At 43.7% G+C, this 16,098-nt stretch overlaps 1 protein-coding gene across 1 annotated transcript; it reads right to left on the bottom strand.

Moving 5' to 3' along the window:
• Positions 1 to 7,349: 7,349 nt before the first annotated feature.
• Positions 7,350 to 12,542, bottom strand: LOC310692600 (vomeronasal type-2 receptor 26-like; the record flags this gene model as incomplete). The annotated part of the gene is made up of 4 exons (XM_083473543.1): positions 7,350 to 8,251; positions 8,838 to 8,964; positions 10,418 to 10,645; positions 11,685 to 12,542. The coding sequence occupies 4 exons, from the start codon at positions 12,540 to 12,542 to the stop codon at positions 7,350 to 7,352; spliced, it is 2,115 nt and encodes a 704-aa protein (XP_083329669.1).
• Between the last annotated feature and the right edge of the window lie 3,556 nt (positions 12,543 to 16,098).

The following is a 16,098-nucleotide window of genomic DNA, read 5'->3' as shown; positions in this document are numbered from 1 at the left end:
GATGGCTTCATTCTTCTTGATTATTTCTGTGTTTCACTATGTTAATAATTTCCATTGCATTCCATGCACATATAATAATCTCTTATATAACAGCTGCAGTCTTGTGATTTCTGTTTGTGTTGGTATATTAGATAATTTATAAAGTTTCAAGTGAGGAACTCTAAGTGTAATCCTTATTCTTTCCTGCGTGTGACAATATCCCCTCATGATGTTTTCCTGTCCATATATGGTGCTGTATCCTTCATTCCTGCAACTGTTGATGGTTCCCCTCATGCCCTGGGAGAAGCGGTTATCCCACAGTTTCTAAAAGTCACTGCATCGCTTTGTCCTGTGATTTGGCTTCCAGTAAAGAAGCAGTGTTCACCATTTTTTCCAGCCTAGGAGGAACGGTCTGAATCCAGACTGCAGATAGCTAATCCTAAAGCATCCTATTGCCGCAGCTGGTAAACAAGAAATAGGATCTCTTTTGGCAACTGGTCTCCGACTCAATGAAAAACAGTTCTTCAGCCCCCAGCTGTGTCATTCCAGCTCAGGTTTGGGAGAACCACTTCAGAAATATATTTTTGCAAAATCCAAACCTCCCTTCCAGCTTACAGGATGATGACAGGGCAGAATTGTCACTGCTCCCTAATTGGAGGCCGGTTACTGTGGAGGAAGTCCATACATTAATTGGGAATCTGAAGAGTGGAAAGGCTCCGGGGAAAGACTTTATCCCAGCAGAATTGATTGCATCAAACCAGCACTGGTGGGCTCCGCTTCTGGCAGCACTCTTTACAGTAGTAAATAACTCGGGCAAGGTACCATATACCTGGAAACATGCAATAGTAGTTCCAATCTTTAAGAGAGGCCACCCAAATGTACCTTCCAATTATAGACCAATTAGCCTGCACTCAATAATTGGGAAGCTGTATGCCCGTTTCCTCAGTAGCACTGACAACTTTTCTAAATGAACACAATATACTATCTGAAGCCCAGGCAGCTTTTCGTGAGAACCATTCAACAACAGACCACTATCTAATGCTGTCCTTCCTAGCCGGGAAGTATACCAGGCCTCTACAGGGTAAACTCTTTGTGGACTTCATGGATCTGAAATCAGCGTTTGACTCCATCCCCAGATCCCAGCTATGGTCCAAATTAAGACTGAATCTGCAGGACAAACGACTCCTCTTTCTCATAAAAGCCATGTATAATGGAACCAAACTGCAGGTCCGATGCGGTCGACAGGGACAGCTATTGAACAGCATCAAGATGACTAGGGGGGTGAGACAGGGTTGTATTTTGGCCCCCACATTGTTTTGTCTATTCTTAAATGACCTAGAAGAGAACTTAATGGACCCAGATGGACACACTCCAAAAATAGGAATGAGAAGGACCCCCTTGTTGTTATATGCTGATGACGCAGCCATCATCTCACGTTCCAGACCGGGTTTGAATTATCTGTTGAGGAAATTTTCTGATTACTGTTCTGGAAATGGTTTATCCATTAATTATGAAAAATCTAAAATTTTAGTCTTCGAAAGAAGATTCTCCCGGGCTAAATGGGTGCTGGATGGCCATAACCTTGAACAGGTAAAATACTTCAGTTATCTAGGGCTCACATTCCATCATACAGGATCTTGGAAGCACCATTGGCAAACCTCCCTTTAAAAGGCGGAGATTACAAAACTAGCCATACTTAGATTCTTCTTCACAAAGGGCGGCAAATATGTTCCAGCAGCCTTAAGAGTTTTCAACGCAAAGCCCGTTTCCCAACTCCTGTATGCATCAAATGTCTGGCATAATGGGGACCTGCCAAAGCTTGGTGGCTTGCAGGCAAAATTTCTACGATCTCTGCTGCAGGTACCTAACTGCGTCCCCAACTCCGTACTTCTGTTAGAAGCTGTTGAATGCCCAATTTCAACTAAAGCGTGGTGGGCTGCCCTAAAACATTGGCTCAGGATTTCAGTGTTTAATCTAGGGAAGGGTTTGTACCGGATGTCAGGGAGAGGCAAACGGGAAAAGATGAAAGGACAGAAACCAGCAGTTATAGAAAGCCTAAAGAGATTATCAGCAGCTTGTCGTCTGATAGTCAGTCTGACATAGAGGGGGAGGAAGATGAGCCTGGGACAAGTCATGCTGTACACAGAGGAAGTAAGGGGAGGAGTTTTTGCAGACTTGCATGCTGGGTGCGGAAAAGGAGGAAGTAAGATTAGAGGGAGCAACTGCGCACAAGGGAAGGACGCTAATCGTAGCGCTGGAGATGTACGTTTGAACTTTGTCAAATAAATCAAATAGTTTGGAACTGGCTGGGAGCCCTGAGTCTTATCTATGCCAGCTGGCCAGCATTAAGCCTCTGACAGCTTGCTCCCTCTCCTCTTTTCTTCTGCTGGAAAGCTGGTGGAATAAGGAAATAGCTCCAACATGGAGAAGGAGCTGTTGGAATTGAAAAAGTGAAATGTTGCTCTGGAGCAAAGATCACAAGACCTGCAGAGTCGTTTGGAAGAAGCCCGGACTGCTCAGAGAGGAACCCAAGGTGGTCTATCGGCAGATGGGGGCAGGTGCGTGTGGGTGGAACGGTTCCAGGGAGACACGGAAAGTTACTTGGATTTCAAGACAGAGATGAAATATTTTCTGGAACTGGAAGCAGATAAGTTTCAGAATGATGCAGCAAAGGTTGCTCACATCATTAGGCATCTGGGAGGAGGGGCTAGAAGCTGGATCAGGCCGTTAATAGCCTCGGGGAATGAAGCTCTCAGAAATGAAGCCAAATTTTGGCAAGCAATGGATTTTATCTATGCAGATCAGAGTTTAATTGACAGAACGCAGGAGGAGCTTCTGGCTTTGAGACAAGGCAAATCCACGGTACGCAGTTACTGGTCTGAGTTTGCTATGCTTGTACAGAAATTGGGGTGGGATTTAGAGGTGGACCCAGTACAAGCGATATTTAAAAATGGACTTAATCCAGAAACAAAGGACGAGCTGGCAAGGGGGGCACAACCTTAAAATTTGGACGAATTAACAAAGGCTGCTCTTGGGGTGGGTTTGAGACAAGAAGCCAGATGGCGGGAAAGGAAGCAAGGCAGAGAGCGGAGTTTCCATGGTGACCGCATTCCTGAAATTCCGGCAGCTGCCTCAGAATGTCAACAAACGCAGGAGCCTATGGAGATAGGCACAGCCAGGGCGCGGGAGAGTTTGAAAGCCCAACAGTCTGGCGGGAAGGAAGAAAAAGACTGGCAAGCGGGAAAAAGATGTTTTGTGTGCCAGAAAACTGGGCACTTTGCCAGAGTGTGTCCAGAGCGTCGTAACTGGCAGGGAATGGTGGGGGCCACCCAGCAGGCAGAGGGAGAGGAGCCTCAGCATTCGGGAAATGAATAGGCCTGGTTGGTGGGGAACCGGGCAACAGCCAGGCGGGAGCAACACAGAAAGTCCCCAGCTTGGACACTCCAAAGCAAGCATAATGTTGAAGGTGGTGCTAGAACTCCCGAATGGACAGACGGTGGAGGAGTTGGCGCTAATTGATTCTCAGGCCTCAGCGTCCTTTTTCAGCAAAGAGTTTGCGGCACGACACAAACTGAACCTGCGGCCTTTGGATTTTCTGCTGCAGGTGACAACAATTGATGGAAGAGAACTGCTGGGAGGTGAAGTGACGCATTGAACACCCCCAATGCGAATGCGTGTGGCCACACACTCTGAGGTCATCGCTTGTCACGTGGTCACACTGGCGGAGCCGCCTATCATATTGGGCATGAGCTGGTTGGCTTTGCACGATCCGATGGTCTCCTGGCACCAACGGTCCCTGATGTTTGGCTCGACGCACTGCATGGAGAACTGCCTAGCCCAAGGGCTAGATTGACAAAGCGAGGGCAGGAGGGCAGCAGCATGCAGTGCGGGGACGAGTGAGATTCCGTCGTGTTACAGGGATCTACAGGAGGTGTTCAGCGAGAAAGAGGCAGATGTGTTGCCACCCCATTGGCCGTATGACTGTCAGATCAACCTGGTACCGGGGGCCACATTGCCGGTGGGGAAAACCTATTCCATGTCGGAGGGAGAGCTCAAGGACCTAAAAGAGTTTATTGAGAAAAACCTGAGAAGGGGTTTTATCAGGGAGTCCAAGGCTGCAGACGGGAGTCCCGTGTTTTTCGTTGACAAGAGATCAACGAAAGAGAGACGCCTAGTGGTGGACTTTCAAATTTTGAACAGCCAGACGGAACCGGTGGCCTTCCCGATGCCGAGAATCGATGACGTTTTGGCACGGGTGCAGAAGGGGAAGATTTTCACCAAACTGGATCTCCGAGGGGCTTACAACCTTATCAGAGTACAAGAAGGCGATGAGTGGAAGACCACCATGTTCACCCCGATGGGGGCGTTTGAGTATTTGGTCATGCCCTTCGGTTTGCAGTGCGGAAGTCACTGTTTCCAAGCCTTCATGCACTGGATTATAGCATCAATAGACCAATGGGATATCAGATCCCCACAAGGCATGATGGAGAACCACAACAACTTGGAAAAGATGGATGTGCCAAGCATGGCGCCTCAGTTACCGCTCAGAACCATGTGTCTGCTCTCACTTTAATATATTGCTCCCACCACACCAACAACCTTTGACTCGAAGACTTAAAAACAAAACCTAACTATCCCAGCATATTCTGTGGGGGATCTTTGTGAGGGGGATAACCAAAAAGCTGGAATCTCTTATTGTTTATTCTTTAAATAAACAATAAAGATTTATTTTTTTAAGCAAGGCAGTATAAGTGGAGAAACTTAGATTGCTTCAATAATAATAATATGCTGTTGTTGTTGTTTAGTAATTTAGTCGTGTCCGACTCTTCGTGACCCCATGGACCAGAGCACGCCAGGCACTCCTGTCTTCCACTGCCTCCCGCAGTTTGGTCAGACTCATGTTTGTAGCTTCGAGAACACTGTCCAACCATCTTGTCCTCTGTGGTCCCCTTCTCCTTGTGCCCTCCATCTTTCCAAAAATTAGGGTCTTTTCTAGGGAGTCTTCTCTTCTCATGAGGTGGCCAAAGTATTGGAGCCTCAGCTTCATGATCTGTCCTTCCAGTGAGCACTCAGGGTTGATTTCCTTAAGAATGGATACATTTGATCTTCTTGCTGTCCATGGGACTCTCAAGAGTCTCCTCCAGCACCATAATTCAAAAGCATCAATTCTTCGGTGATCAGCCTTCTTTATGGTCCAGCTCTCACTTCCATACATCACTACTGGGAAAACCATGGCTTTCACTATACGGACATTTGTTGGTAAGGTGATGTCTCTGCTTTTTAAGATGTTGTCTAGATTTGCCATCGCCTTTCTCCCAAGGAGCAGGCGTCTTTTAATTTCGTGACTGCTGTCACCATCTGCAGTGATCATGGAGCCCAAGAAAGTAAAATCTCTCACTGCCTCCATTTCTTCCCCTTCTATTTGCCAGGAGGTGATGGGACCAGTGGCCATGATCTTCGTTTTTTTGATGTTGAGCTTCAGACCATATTTTGCGCTCTCCTCTTTCACCCTCATTAAAAGGTTCTTTAATTCCTCCTCACTTTCTGCCATCAAGGTTGTGTTATCTGCATATCTGAGGTTGTTGATATTTCTTCCGGCGATCTTAATTCCGGCTTGGGATTCATCCAGCCCAGCCTTTCGCATGATGAATTCTGCATATAAGTTAAATAAGCAGGGACACAATATACAGCCTTGCTGTACTCCTTTCCCAATTTTGAACCAATCAGTTGTTCCATATCCAGTTCAAACTGTAGCTTCTTGTCCCACATAGAGATTTCTCAGGAGACAGATGAGGTGATCAGGCACTCCCATTTCTTCAAGAACTTGCCATAGTTTGCTGTGGTCGACACAGTCAAAGGCTTTTGCATAGTCAATGAAGCAGAAGTAGATGTCTTTCTGGAACTCTAGCTTTCTCCATAATCCAGCACATGTTTGCAATTTGGTCTCTGGTTCCTCTGCCTCTTCTAAATCCAGCTTGTGCTTCTGGGAGTTCTCGGTCCACATACTGCTTATGCCTGCCTTGTAGAATTTTAAGCATAACCTTGCTAGCGTGTGAAATGAGTGCAATTGTGCGGTAGTTGGAGCATTCTTTGGCACTTCCCTTCTTTGGGAATGGGATGTAGACTGATCTTCTCCAATCCTCTGGCCACTGCTGAGTTTTCCAAATTTGCTGGCATATTGAGTGTAGCACCTTAACAGCATCATCTTTTAAAATTTTAAATAGTTCAGCTGGAATATCATCACTTCCACTGGCCTTGTTATTAGCAGTGCTTTCTAAGGCCCATTTAACTTCACTCTCCAGGATGTCTGGCTCAAGGTCAGCAATCTTCCCCTTAATGTGTCAACAGGAATAGAAGTTATTAATATTGTAGTTGTTGTATAAGGGATTATTAGAAATTAATAAGATTTTGGAATGCAGAAATAAAGGAAATCATCAAGCATGGGGGGGCACCTAAATTACATGATTCGGTATTTGAGTGATTAGTATTAGTATTACAATTTGGTATTGTTTTAATTATGCTATTATTGGATAGTAATTGAAAATTAATAAAAAATATTATATATATAAAAAAGCAGATTTTAGAATCAACTTCAGAAACAATATATTTGTATTTTGTGAAGCCATTTGGCTTACTTGAGATATTCTCTGCTACCACTCTTTCAAAATGGCTAGAAGTATAATTCAGAAAAAAAGGTTTGTCCTATTAGTGTTAGCAATATCCAAGATGTTTTCCACCAGATATTGTTGCATATCTCTGCTACTTTTCCTTGTTAAAACTATTTAAAAAACAAGGGAAATGGCTGTTTTAAACTTCTCTTTCTTCTATTCCTCAGCTGCCTTGTGGGTGAGAGATAAAGAATGTAGAGCCCTCAACTATTTCACAGTGTTTTTTGTTTCTGGTACCCTGTGTTGTCTTCAAGATGAATTTGTAGATTTCATGAAGTAATTGATAAGAGACTTTTTATTAACATTCATATATGTACAACATTCATAAACAGATCTTAACCATTTCTAAATTAAAAGGCTGACAGTTTTGCTATTAAGATTCCATTTGCTTTAAGTATACAGTAATACATGACAGGGATGTAAAGAGTGTTAGGGAGGGGTAGTAACTCTAGCAGGCAAGAAGTCGTGCTCCTTCTGGTGCAGTTTGTATACCTCTGATCACCAGCCTGCACTCAGTTCTCACCTGTGGCTCTCAGAAGTTGTCAGGTTGCAACAGCAGCCATGTCCCACAATACATATTTGGCAGACAAAACAGTTAAGGGGCCAACTCTACACATTTCCGGAGTAGGGACTCAGAAAGTGATACCAGCCAGCAAGTCCATGTATTCTAAGACCCAACAGAACCACAAATTCCACTGTCATTTATACCTTTCTTTGTGTTAGCTGCTCTCTGTTGTTCAGGTCAGGCCTCACCACAATAATGTAGCATTTAGGGGTGAAAATGAAAGCCAGTAACCCAGCACCAGAAGCAGAGATGGAGAAGATCTCCACAGCCACCATGTATTTTCCTCTGGTGCTCAGGTAGGTTGGAATGAAGGAGAGCCAAACACTGCAGAAGACCAGCATGCTGAAGGTGATGAACTTGGCTTCGTTGAAAGTGTCAGGCAACTTCCTGGCTAGGAAGGCCACCGTGAAGCTGATAGTGGCCAGGAATCCCATGTAGCCCAAAACACAATAGAACATGGAGACTGACCCTTCATTACATAGAAATATGATTTCTTCAGTCATTGAGTGCATGTCCACATCTGGGAATGGTGGAGAGGTTGCCAGCCAGAGGACACAGATTCCTACTTGAACAAGGGAGCAGGAAAAGACAATGGAATAAGCCAGTTCTTTGCCTACCCATTTCCTCATATTGGATCCTGGTTTGGTAGCCATGAATGCCAAAACCACCAATATGGTTTTGGCTAAGATGCTGGAGAGGGCCACAGAGAAGACAATGCCAAAAGCAGTTTGTCGGAGAAGGCAAGTCACCATATTAGGTTTTCCGATAAACAACAAAGAAGAGAGGAAACACAAGAGGAGGGAGATAAGGAGACCATAGGTGAGGCTTCGGTTGTTGGCTTTGACTATGGCTGTATTGCGATGCTTAATGAAGATGCCGAGCACTAAAATTGTGATCAGAGAGAATAGAAGCACAGAGGAAGTTGAAACAATGGCCAAGGTTTCATCAAAGGCTAGGAAGTTTGGAATCTTAGGAATGCATAGATCCTGGCCGCTGTTTGGATACTGATCTGCTGGGCAACTGACACATGTTTCCATATCTGAAATTACACAAACAATGTGTGACAATTTGAAGCAACCAAAAGTATTCTTAAGAATTTCACATCACTAGCCCATTTAGCATAGTGTTTTCTACATCAGAATATATAAGAGCTTCAAGCCCAAATGCTTTTGTACTAGGTGTATCAAAAATAAAACTTGTGTATCAATTCTGGAATTTTCTACATGGGTGACATTTTTATTATTATTATTGTTTCCCTGCTTTTTCTTAGAGCCACATAAACAGTACAACAAAATGAGAAATGCATTACAGCTAAAATATTTGAATCTCAGAAAAGCGAGTTTCATAAGAGTTTCACCCTATTGTCAAACAACCTAATTCTTAGAAGAGAAAACACCACTTTTAGTCCACCCTAATTTCGTTGAAGTTGGAGGTAAAATATATTAGCTTCCACTTAAAAAAGAAATCTTCAAGATGTTTTAAAGATTAAAATATATTGATGTTATCTATAAACAATGAGAAGAACACATCTGTTAATTTAAGCCTTCTCTCCTGCAGCAGTTTAATGTCAACAAAATTGCCAGGAGCCCAGAGGTTCTGCAGTATCTTAAGATGTCATCTCTAACCTTTCTCATTTGAAATCATTCCTTCTGGACATGGATCACAATCATAACAGCAAAACGTCTCCCCCTCCTTCTTTTTCTTCCCGTAACCAGGATGGCAGTTGGCATTACATAGAGAAAGTGGTGGCACCTATGCAAAGAGATAGGAAGAGTTTAATATTATGATATTGTTTTGGGGAATTTACCAAATATCCACTATCAGGTGATTTAATAGTAAATGGGAGAACTAATAGTGTGAAATTATCAGTAGGTACATGTAGTGGTTGGGAGTTACTCGTGCGTAATCCGGCTCCGTTTGAGCATCGGATTGCCTGGTTAAACCCTCCGGACTGCACAGCCCATCTCCGCGTGGCTGCCCTTAGTCACTCGTAGAATCTGTCTGTGGGCGTTTCTTAAAGTGCTGCCAACATAAGAGTTGTTTGACGCCTAAGCGTCTCCTCCTCTCACTGCGTGGGTGTCTCCTGCGCAGGGTGGGCGTGGGCAGCGGGGTGCTTGGGCTCTCCTCACTAACTTCCAACAAAGAGTCCTGGAGCCCCTGCACCTCCCTGTCCCGTTCCTCTCCTGGATCCCTGGTGTTACACTCATTCTCTTCCCCTGCTTCCCAGCTGAGTCTCCCCCTAGCGCTGGGACCTTCTGCAGAATCAGAGACCCTCTCCTTCTCCCGTGCCTCTGATGTCAGTTCCCTGACAGTACACTTATTCTTAAGGAAATCAGCCCTGAGTGCTCCCTTGAAAGACAGATCCTGAAGCTGAGACTCCAATACTTTGGCCACCTCATGAGAAGAGAAGATTCTCTGGAAGAGACCCTGATGTTGGGAAAGACAAGGAGAAGGGCCGACAGAGGACGAGATGGTTGAACAGTGTTCTCGAAGCTACCAACATGAGTTTGACCAAACTACGGGAGGCAGTGGAAGACAGAAGTGCCTGGCGTGCTCTGGTCCATGGGGTCATGAAGAGTCGGACATGACTAAACAACAACAACACACAAGTGGCACATACAGTAGGGTTAAAAGCTGCTGTTCTAAGCATCATACAAGCTTAAGAAGATGTCAGTATTCATGCCTGGACCATCCAACCTTATAGCTGTGTTTGACTCCATCAAAAGGCCAAGCCAGGGGTGAAATCACACCGAATTCTGTGTGATTTCACCCCTGGTTTGGCCTTTTGATGGAGTCACCACCTAACGGCATTTGCTTCAAGGAGTTCACATGTTGTTCCTTTGTGTGGCACAAGGAATTAAAGGTAAGCCATTATAGTGGTTCTGCTCCTACCTGCAGGGTCAGTACAATAAACTAGCAATAAACTACCCATGACTTTTGGGTAGTGGTTCCCTGTTAGGCCACATCCTGTCTCAGAGAGAAATGCTTTCGGTTCCTATGCCTGACCTGTTCTGGGAGGAGTTGCATCCCATTTGAAGCAAGAGGTCTGGGAGCACTCCTCGATTCTAACTCATCACTAGTCTGAAGTGGTTTCAAGTGCTAGTGAATTTCAAAATGAATAATGTGTGAAGTGCTTTTATTACATCCCATTTTGTGGATAACCACAAATTCTGGGTTTTCGGGGACTGTGCCATTATTTCCATACCTTACTGAAGCGCCTGTGCCATTTGATTCTGTCTTCATTAATAGTGAGCTCTTTGCCAGGAGGGGCCTGAGGATCCAAGCTGCCCACTTTGACCCTGACATAGGAATTATTTGGGAAAGTAACCAAGTTGGTAATATCAAAGCCAGCTGCTAACTCTCCATATTCATTTAATGTAATTTCATCCCCAGCACTGTTGTTGAATGAGATTCTCTGCAGGAATGAGTGGAGCTAAGTGGAAAGAGAATTGAAGTTAAATGCTTCAGTTCACAGTGGAGAACATCCATATTTTAGTTGCACATACAGGAGGAGTAGGAAATCATGAATCAGTGTCAATTCAACCTTCAACAGACTTGCATCAAGATATTAGGGAGAGATGAGACCATAGACCTGCTTGCTTGAGACCAGCCTTTGTCAAGATCCAAGAAAGGGAAGGGATTTGAGAAGTCATGTAAGAGAAGAGATGGGAGCTTATGTCCTCAAAGGATAGGAATGCAACATGAGAACATCGGACTGGACCTTTCCATAGTTTATAGAGTGGATTTGAGCATGGTTGGATGTTGGATGCAGAGGAGTGGCAGGAAGCAGCTGCTGGGGGACCTGAAAGGGACACCTCAAGGAAAGGAGGCTCAGAGCCAGGGGATTGGTTTTGGGATGACAAGGAGTGGTCAGTGGGAGAAGAGGGAGCAGACTGGGAGGAAGAGGTGTCAGAAGCAGAAAAGGCAACAGGGTTAAGGGAGCAGGAAGAGGCTGTGGCAGACTGAAATCCAGACTTAGAGGCAGAAGAGGAGAAGGGAGAAAAGCAGCGTCTAGAGACAGTGATCAAACAGTTGCCAGTGTCTTCTGGGGACCTACCAGTGAGGCCAGAAACCCCTGGTGATTGGCAGACAGGGAAAGATGAGGAGTTGGGGACAGGGCCTTCCAAGATGTGCCCAGGTAGTGGCAGCTCCCTGATGTTTCTCTCTTCTGTTTTCTCTTGGATATGAGTATCCCTGCAATAGCCAGTGCGTGGGATTGGGGTCCTGGTTGTTCTCCCTTAGAATTATGTGCCCAGGGCCAATGGGCCCCAGGCCCCCAACCTTACACCACTGGGTAACTGGACAGGTAAGAGAGACAGAGAATTGGGGAGGGATATGGGGAGAAAACAGAGGGGTTTACAGTGTGGAAATACTCTAATTCCCATCTTTCATACAGTAAATTTACTTAAGGTTTATTTTTTAATTTCTTAAGTTTTATTCTTTTATTTCTTTACTGATGATTAAATGCCAACTGACATAATGTACCAATGCAGTGAATGCTTTGTAACAGGGAACAATACCTGCCAAGGATCTACATATTGAGGAGAGAGTTTTCCCTTAGCACCTCTTCTGTTGCGGATAGCTCCAGCCAAGTGCATGCTACTTAAGGCATGTGCCAAAGCATAGACAGCATTATAAATACTATAGCTGTGGCCAGTCATGCTCATTTCAAAAAATGGTGCAGGGAGGCTCTCCAGCATCTCCTCTCCAGTACACATGGTTGGTGAGAGAGTGGAATTTGAAAGTGAACAACTGAACGCATCTTCCCAGAAACCTTGTATAAAACCATCTGTGTCTGTCCTATGAGGATATATACGCCGAAGAAAGTCTTTAAAGTTGTGAATCTCCTTGGAGTGAATTGCAAAGGATATTGCACCATGGAGAATTCTTATATTAACATTAAAAATTTTTTGAAGGCTATATAATATGAAATCAATTTGGGTAGTTGTAATCCATACTTTTCCTTCGTGTGAATTTTTTTGAGGAAATAGTAGCTGAATAAACTCCATCACGATAAAAGCATTTGCCAACGATAGAATAAATCTACTTTCTCCATATAGAAGAATTGCAATAGCTTTGCTTGTTGTGAAACTTGGTAACTTAATCTTTATGTCCACCATTTCTAGTAAGTTACTGTTATAATGTAGATTGTGTTCCACTCTTTCTGTGAATGCTGAACAGATTCCATTCTTGAAAAGCATTGGTTCAATATTCTGCAAGAAACGTTCTCCAGCATCATTAGGTGGAGTCATGAGCCCAACCCATTTCCATCTGAAATGCAGAAGTAACTGGATAATTCCCTGATACTGAAGGTCTTCATTGGGGACCATGCGGTAAAAGGAAGGGAACTTGGTTCCATAATTTGTGGCTGGTTCAAATGAACCGTATGAAATCTGGAAAAAGCAAAAGCCAAATGTTTTCAAGTGGAAACAAGAACTCATGATATTCCAATTTATTTAGATATAAACACATGCATGCACACAAACTTAAATATTGAATATATATTGAATCTATATCCGAAGTTTACCAAGTTTAGGGAGAGCACCAACGACAGCTTGTACATACTGATTGTATTCAAGAATAGGGGAGCAGCTTCCGGCAAGCTGCGATGGAGGATTGCTGAATTCCATAACCGCTGTATATTCTGGAATCAGAGGCTGAGATGGGAGTAATCAGCCTCCCTACATTCCCCAGGCTGGGGAGTGGCAGCTCATCCGCAGATCGCCCAACACCTGGCCCCAAATTCAGAAGGAGGAGCTGGGGGGTGCTGGATGGAAAGCCCGGAATGTTTCTTGGCAACTCTCCTGAAGGAAGGTGAGGACAGGTGACCTCACCTAGGCCCGAAGTCACCCCCCACCAAAGCAGGCTCAAAGCTTCTCAAAACTTTTCAAAATCATTTTCTCAGCAGCTAAGCATCGGAAACTTTTCGCTCTGCTGTAACAAAGGTAGAGAACAGTCCATTGTTTCTCAGGCCTTTCTCATGTCATCTACCCTTGCTAAAGAACCACATTGCAACTTACTTTCTGTCCGGGAACCATGCCAGAACAAGAGATTGAAACATATCTGAACATGCTGAAAACCCCTTGGCTTCTCACCCCCCCCCTTTCCTGGGAAGGGTGCCAAGAGTCCACAATAGTCCCAAGACAGCTTTCTGTTCATGTTCAGAGGAACTCCTGAGGGAGGAGAAAGGGGGAAGGAACTGGAAAGGGGTATATATGCTTGTGCACATGATTGTGAACTCGTGCATGCTTTTTGTGACTTATCACACTTGCTCCTTCTACCAGTCCATGGATGGTAGAAATAAAAGCCTTTTCTCCGAAACTATTCCTTGAGTGTCTGTTGACTCCCACTTCCCTTTCCCAGGCGCAATATTTTTCCCACCCGAGGGCAAAGCCTCATAAGGCTACACTCCAAAGTCACCACCATTTAGCAGCATGCTTCCACTTCTTACGACGAAAAATTGGGTTTAAATATTGGACATGATCTGAGCGAAGGGGAAGAAACTACTCTGCCAATTAATTCAGTCACTGAGGTGCTAAAAAGTATTTGAATGTTAGAAGGATTAACATCTACGTAGACTTCGTTGACGCGCAGCATAAATTAATAATGCAGAGTTTTTAAAGAATAAAAGCTTTACTGAGTTAAAATAAACTTCTTCATAAACAACATGGTTCCAAACAGTTTGACTGAGATTACATACAGACTCTGTTCACAGTTAATGCAGACCGACTCTCACATCTTACAGAGAGCACAAAGTGAATCTGGCTACTAAGTCACACGTCAGAATGACTCAACAGTTAGCAGTTTGGCCTGAATAACTTTAGCTATAGTGCAGTCCCAGCAGTTCCCAGCCTGCTTTGCTGCTTCTGCTCTCATGTGTCTTTATCACATGACACTCCCCTAAAGGCCTAGAGAGCAGAAGTATAAACATGAAAAATTATCTTATTCATATACTTCATCCACAAGATTCAGCTTTGCAATCAATTCTACATGTTGCACCCTAGGGAACGCTTTTGTAAATAAATCAGACAAATTATCCTGTGATTGACAATAAACCAACTTAATCACATTATGTTGTATATAGTCTTTAACATTGAAAAATTTGATCGCCACGTGTTTTGCACATGCTGAAGTGTTCCCTGAATTAGCCATTGCGATACAAGCTTGATTAACCTCATAGATTGTCACAGGCTGTTGAACTTCATATCCCAAATCATTTAATACCTGGGTGTACCATGTGACTTCGTTACACACTTCAAATAATGCAGAAAATTCTGCTTCACATGTAGATGTGGCAACAAAACCTTGCTTTTTGGATTTCCAACCAATTAGTGAATTTCTAAACATGACCACTAGACCACTGATTGATTTTCTCGTGGATGGAAATTTGTGAAGTCATTGTCCACAAACACCTGCAAATCACTTGAATTAGATGCAGATAACTTTATACACTTATTCTGTGTACCCTTCAGATCTCAGTATTCGCTTCAGAGCAGCCCAATCATGTATACTAGGCTTAGTTACTTTCTGCTTAGAGTACCTACACAAAATGAAGTATCAGGCCTTGACCATTGGCTCAGGTACAGAAGAGATACTATTACCAATTAGTATAAATCTGTTTGATCAAACAAAACATCACTTTCAATCTTTTGAAAATCTACAGTCATAGGAGTTTGCAGAGCATTACAATCCTGCATTTCCAGTTGTTCAAGCAGACCTTTAATCTTTTGCTCTATTAAGAAACTTCCATCTGCTTCTCTGCCTATTTGGACCCCTAAATAGTGACATATTGGTCTTTCAGTTTGAAATGTTTTTCCAACTGATTTGCTATCTTTCGAATTTTACCTGTGGAACCACCTGCCACCATCAAGTCATCTACAAAGATCAATACCAATATGTAATTGTCACCTGATCCTCTTGTATACAAGCAAGGGTCAGCAATGCTCCTTTTAAATCCAAAATTTAAGAGTTGTGTGTTTATACAATCGTTCCAGCATTTAGCACTTTGCCGAAGACCATAAACAGCTTTGTCTAATTTCCACACCAAATCATTCCCCTCCTCAAACCCTTGGGGTTGTCGCATGTATATCACCTGGTCCAGAGGAGCATTTAAATATGCAGAAGTAATATAATAATGACTTACTTCCAATTTCTCGTCAGCTGCAACAGACAAAAGAAGCCTGCCTGATTTTGCCTTGGCAGTGGGTACAAACAGCTCATCTTTGTGAATTCCTGGCTTTTGTACAAAACCTTTTGCTACCAGTCTGGCTTTAAAATGTGTGTCAGCAGACACCTGAGTCTTCCTTTTAAAGACCCACCTGCTAGAAATTAACTTTTCACCTGGTGGCAATTTGGCTAGTGTGTAAACCTTATTTTCTTTGAATGATCCCAACTCTTCTTTCATGGCGTCAAACCACTGGGTTTGTTCCTTAGAAGGTAGTTTAAGAACTTGAGCAAAGTCCTGTGGCTCTGTACAATTAACATGACACACTTTTGTTGCGCCAAAAGTCAATTTATCGGGGGGAATACCCTTGGTAGTACGTGTGGACCTCCTAGGAATAACCACTGGGCTTTCCTTCTCTTGTTGCTCCTCCAGTTCATCATTTTGTTGTTCCTCTGATTCACTGCTTCTGGCACTTTGCAAAGTATCAGTGTCTGAGGACAATTTCCCCCCACTTTCTAGCCTTTCCTCAGCAGCTGGCTGCCTGAGAGGCTCCTGTGGCTGTACTGAGAGAGGAATTAAAATACTAGGATTGGAATGAACCTGTTCCCACCTATCCTGATCAGCAAATTCAGCATTTTGTGAAATGACTACTCGGCCACGTCCCAAAGCAAAACGATAATGCCAGCTAGAATAGCCCTGATAGCCAATGAAACGTAGCTTTC

Source organism: Podarcis liolepis (genome assembly GCF_965112155.1).
Source record: "Podarcis liolepis genome assembly, chromosome: 13".
In the NCBI taxonomy this organism is placed as follows: Eukaryota; Metazoa; Chordata; class Lepidosauria; order Squamata; family Lacertidae; genus Podarcis; species Podarcis liolepis.
The sequence above is the reverse complement of the archived record's forward strand: the minus strand, read 5'-3'. Positions and strand labels throughout refer to the sequence as shown.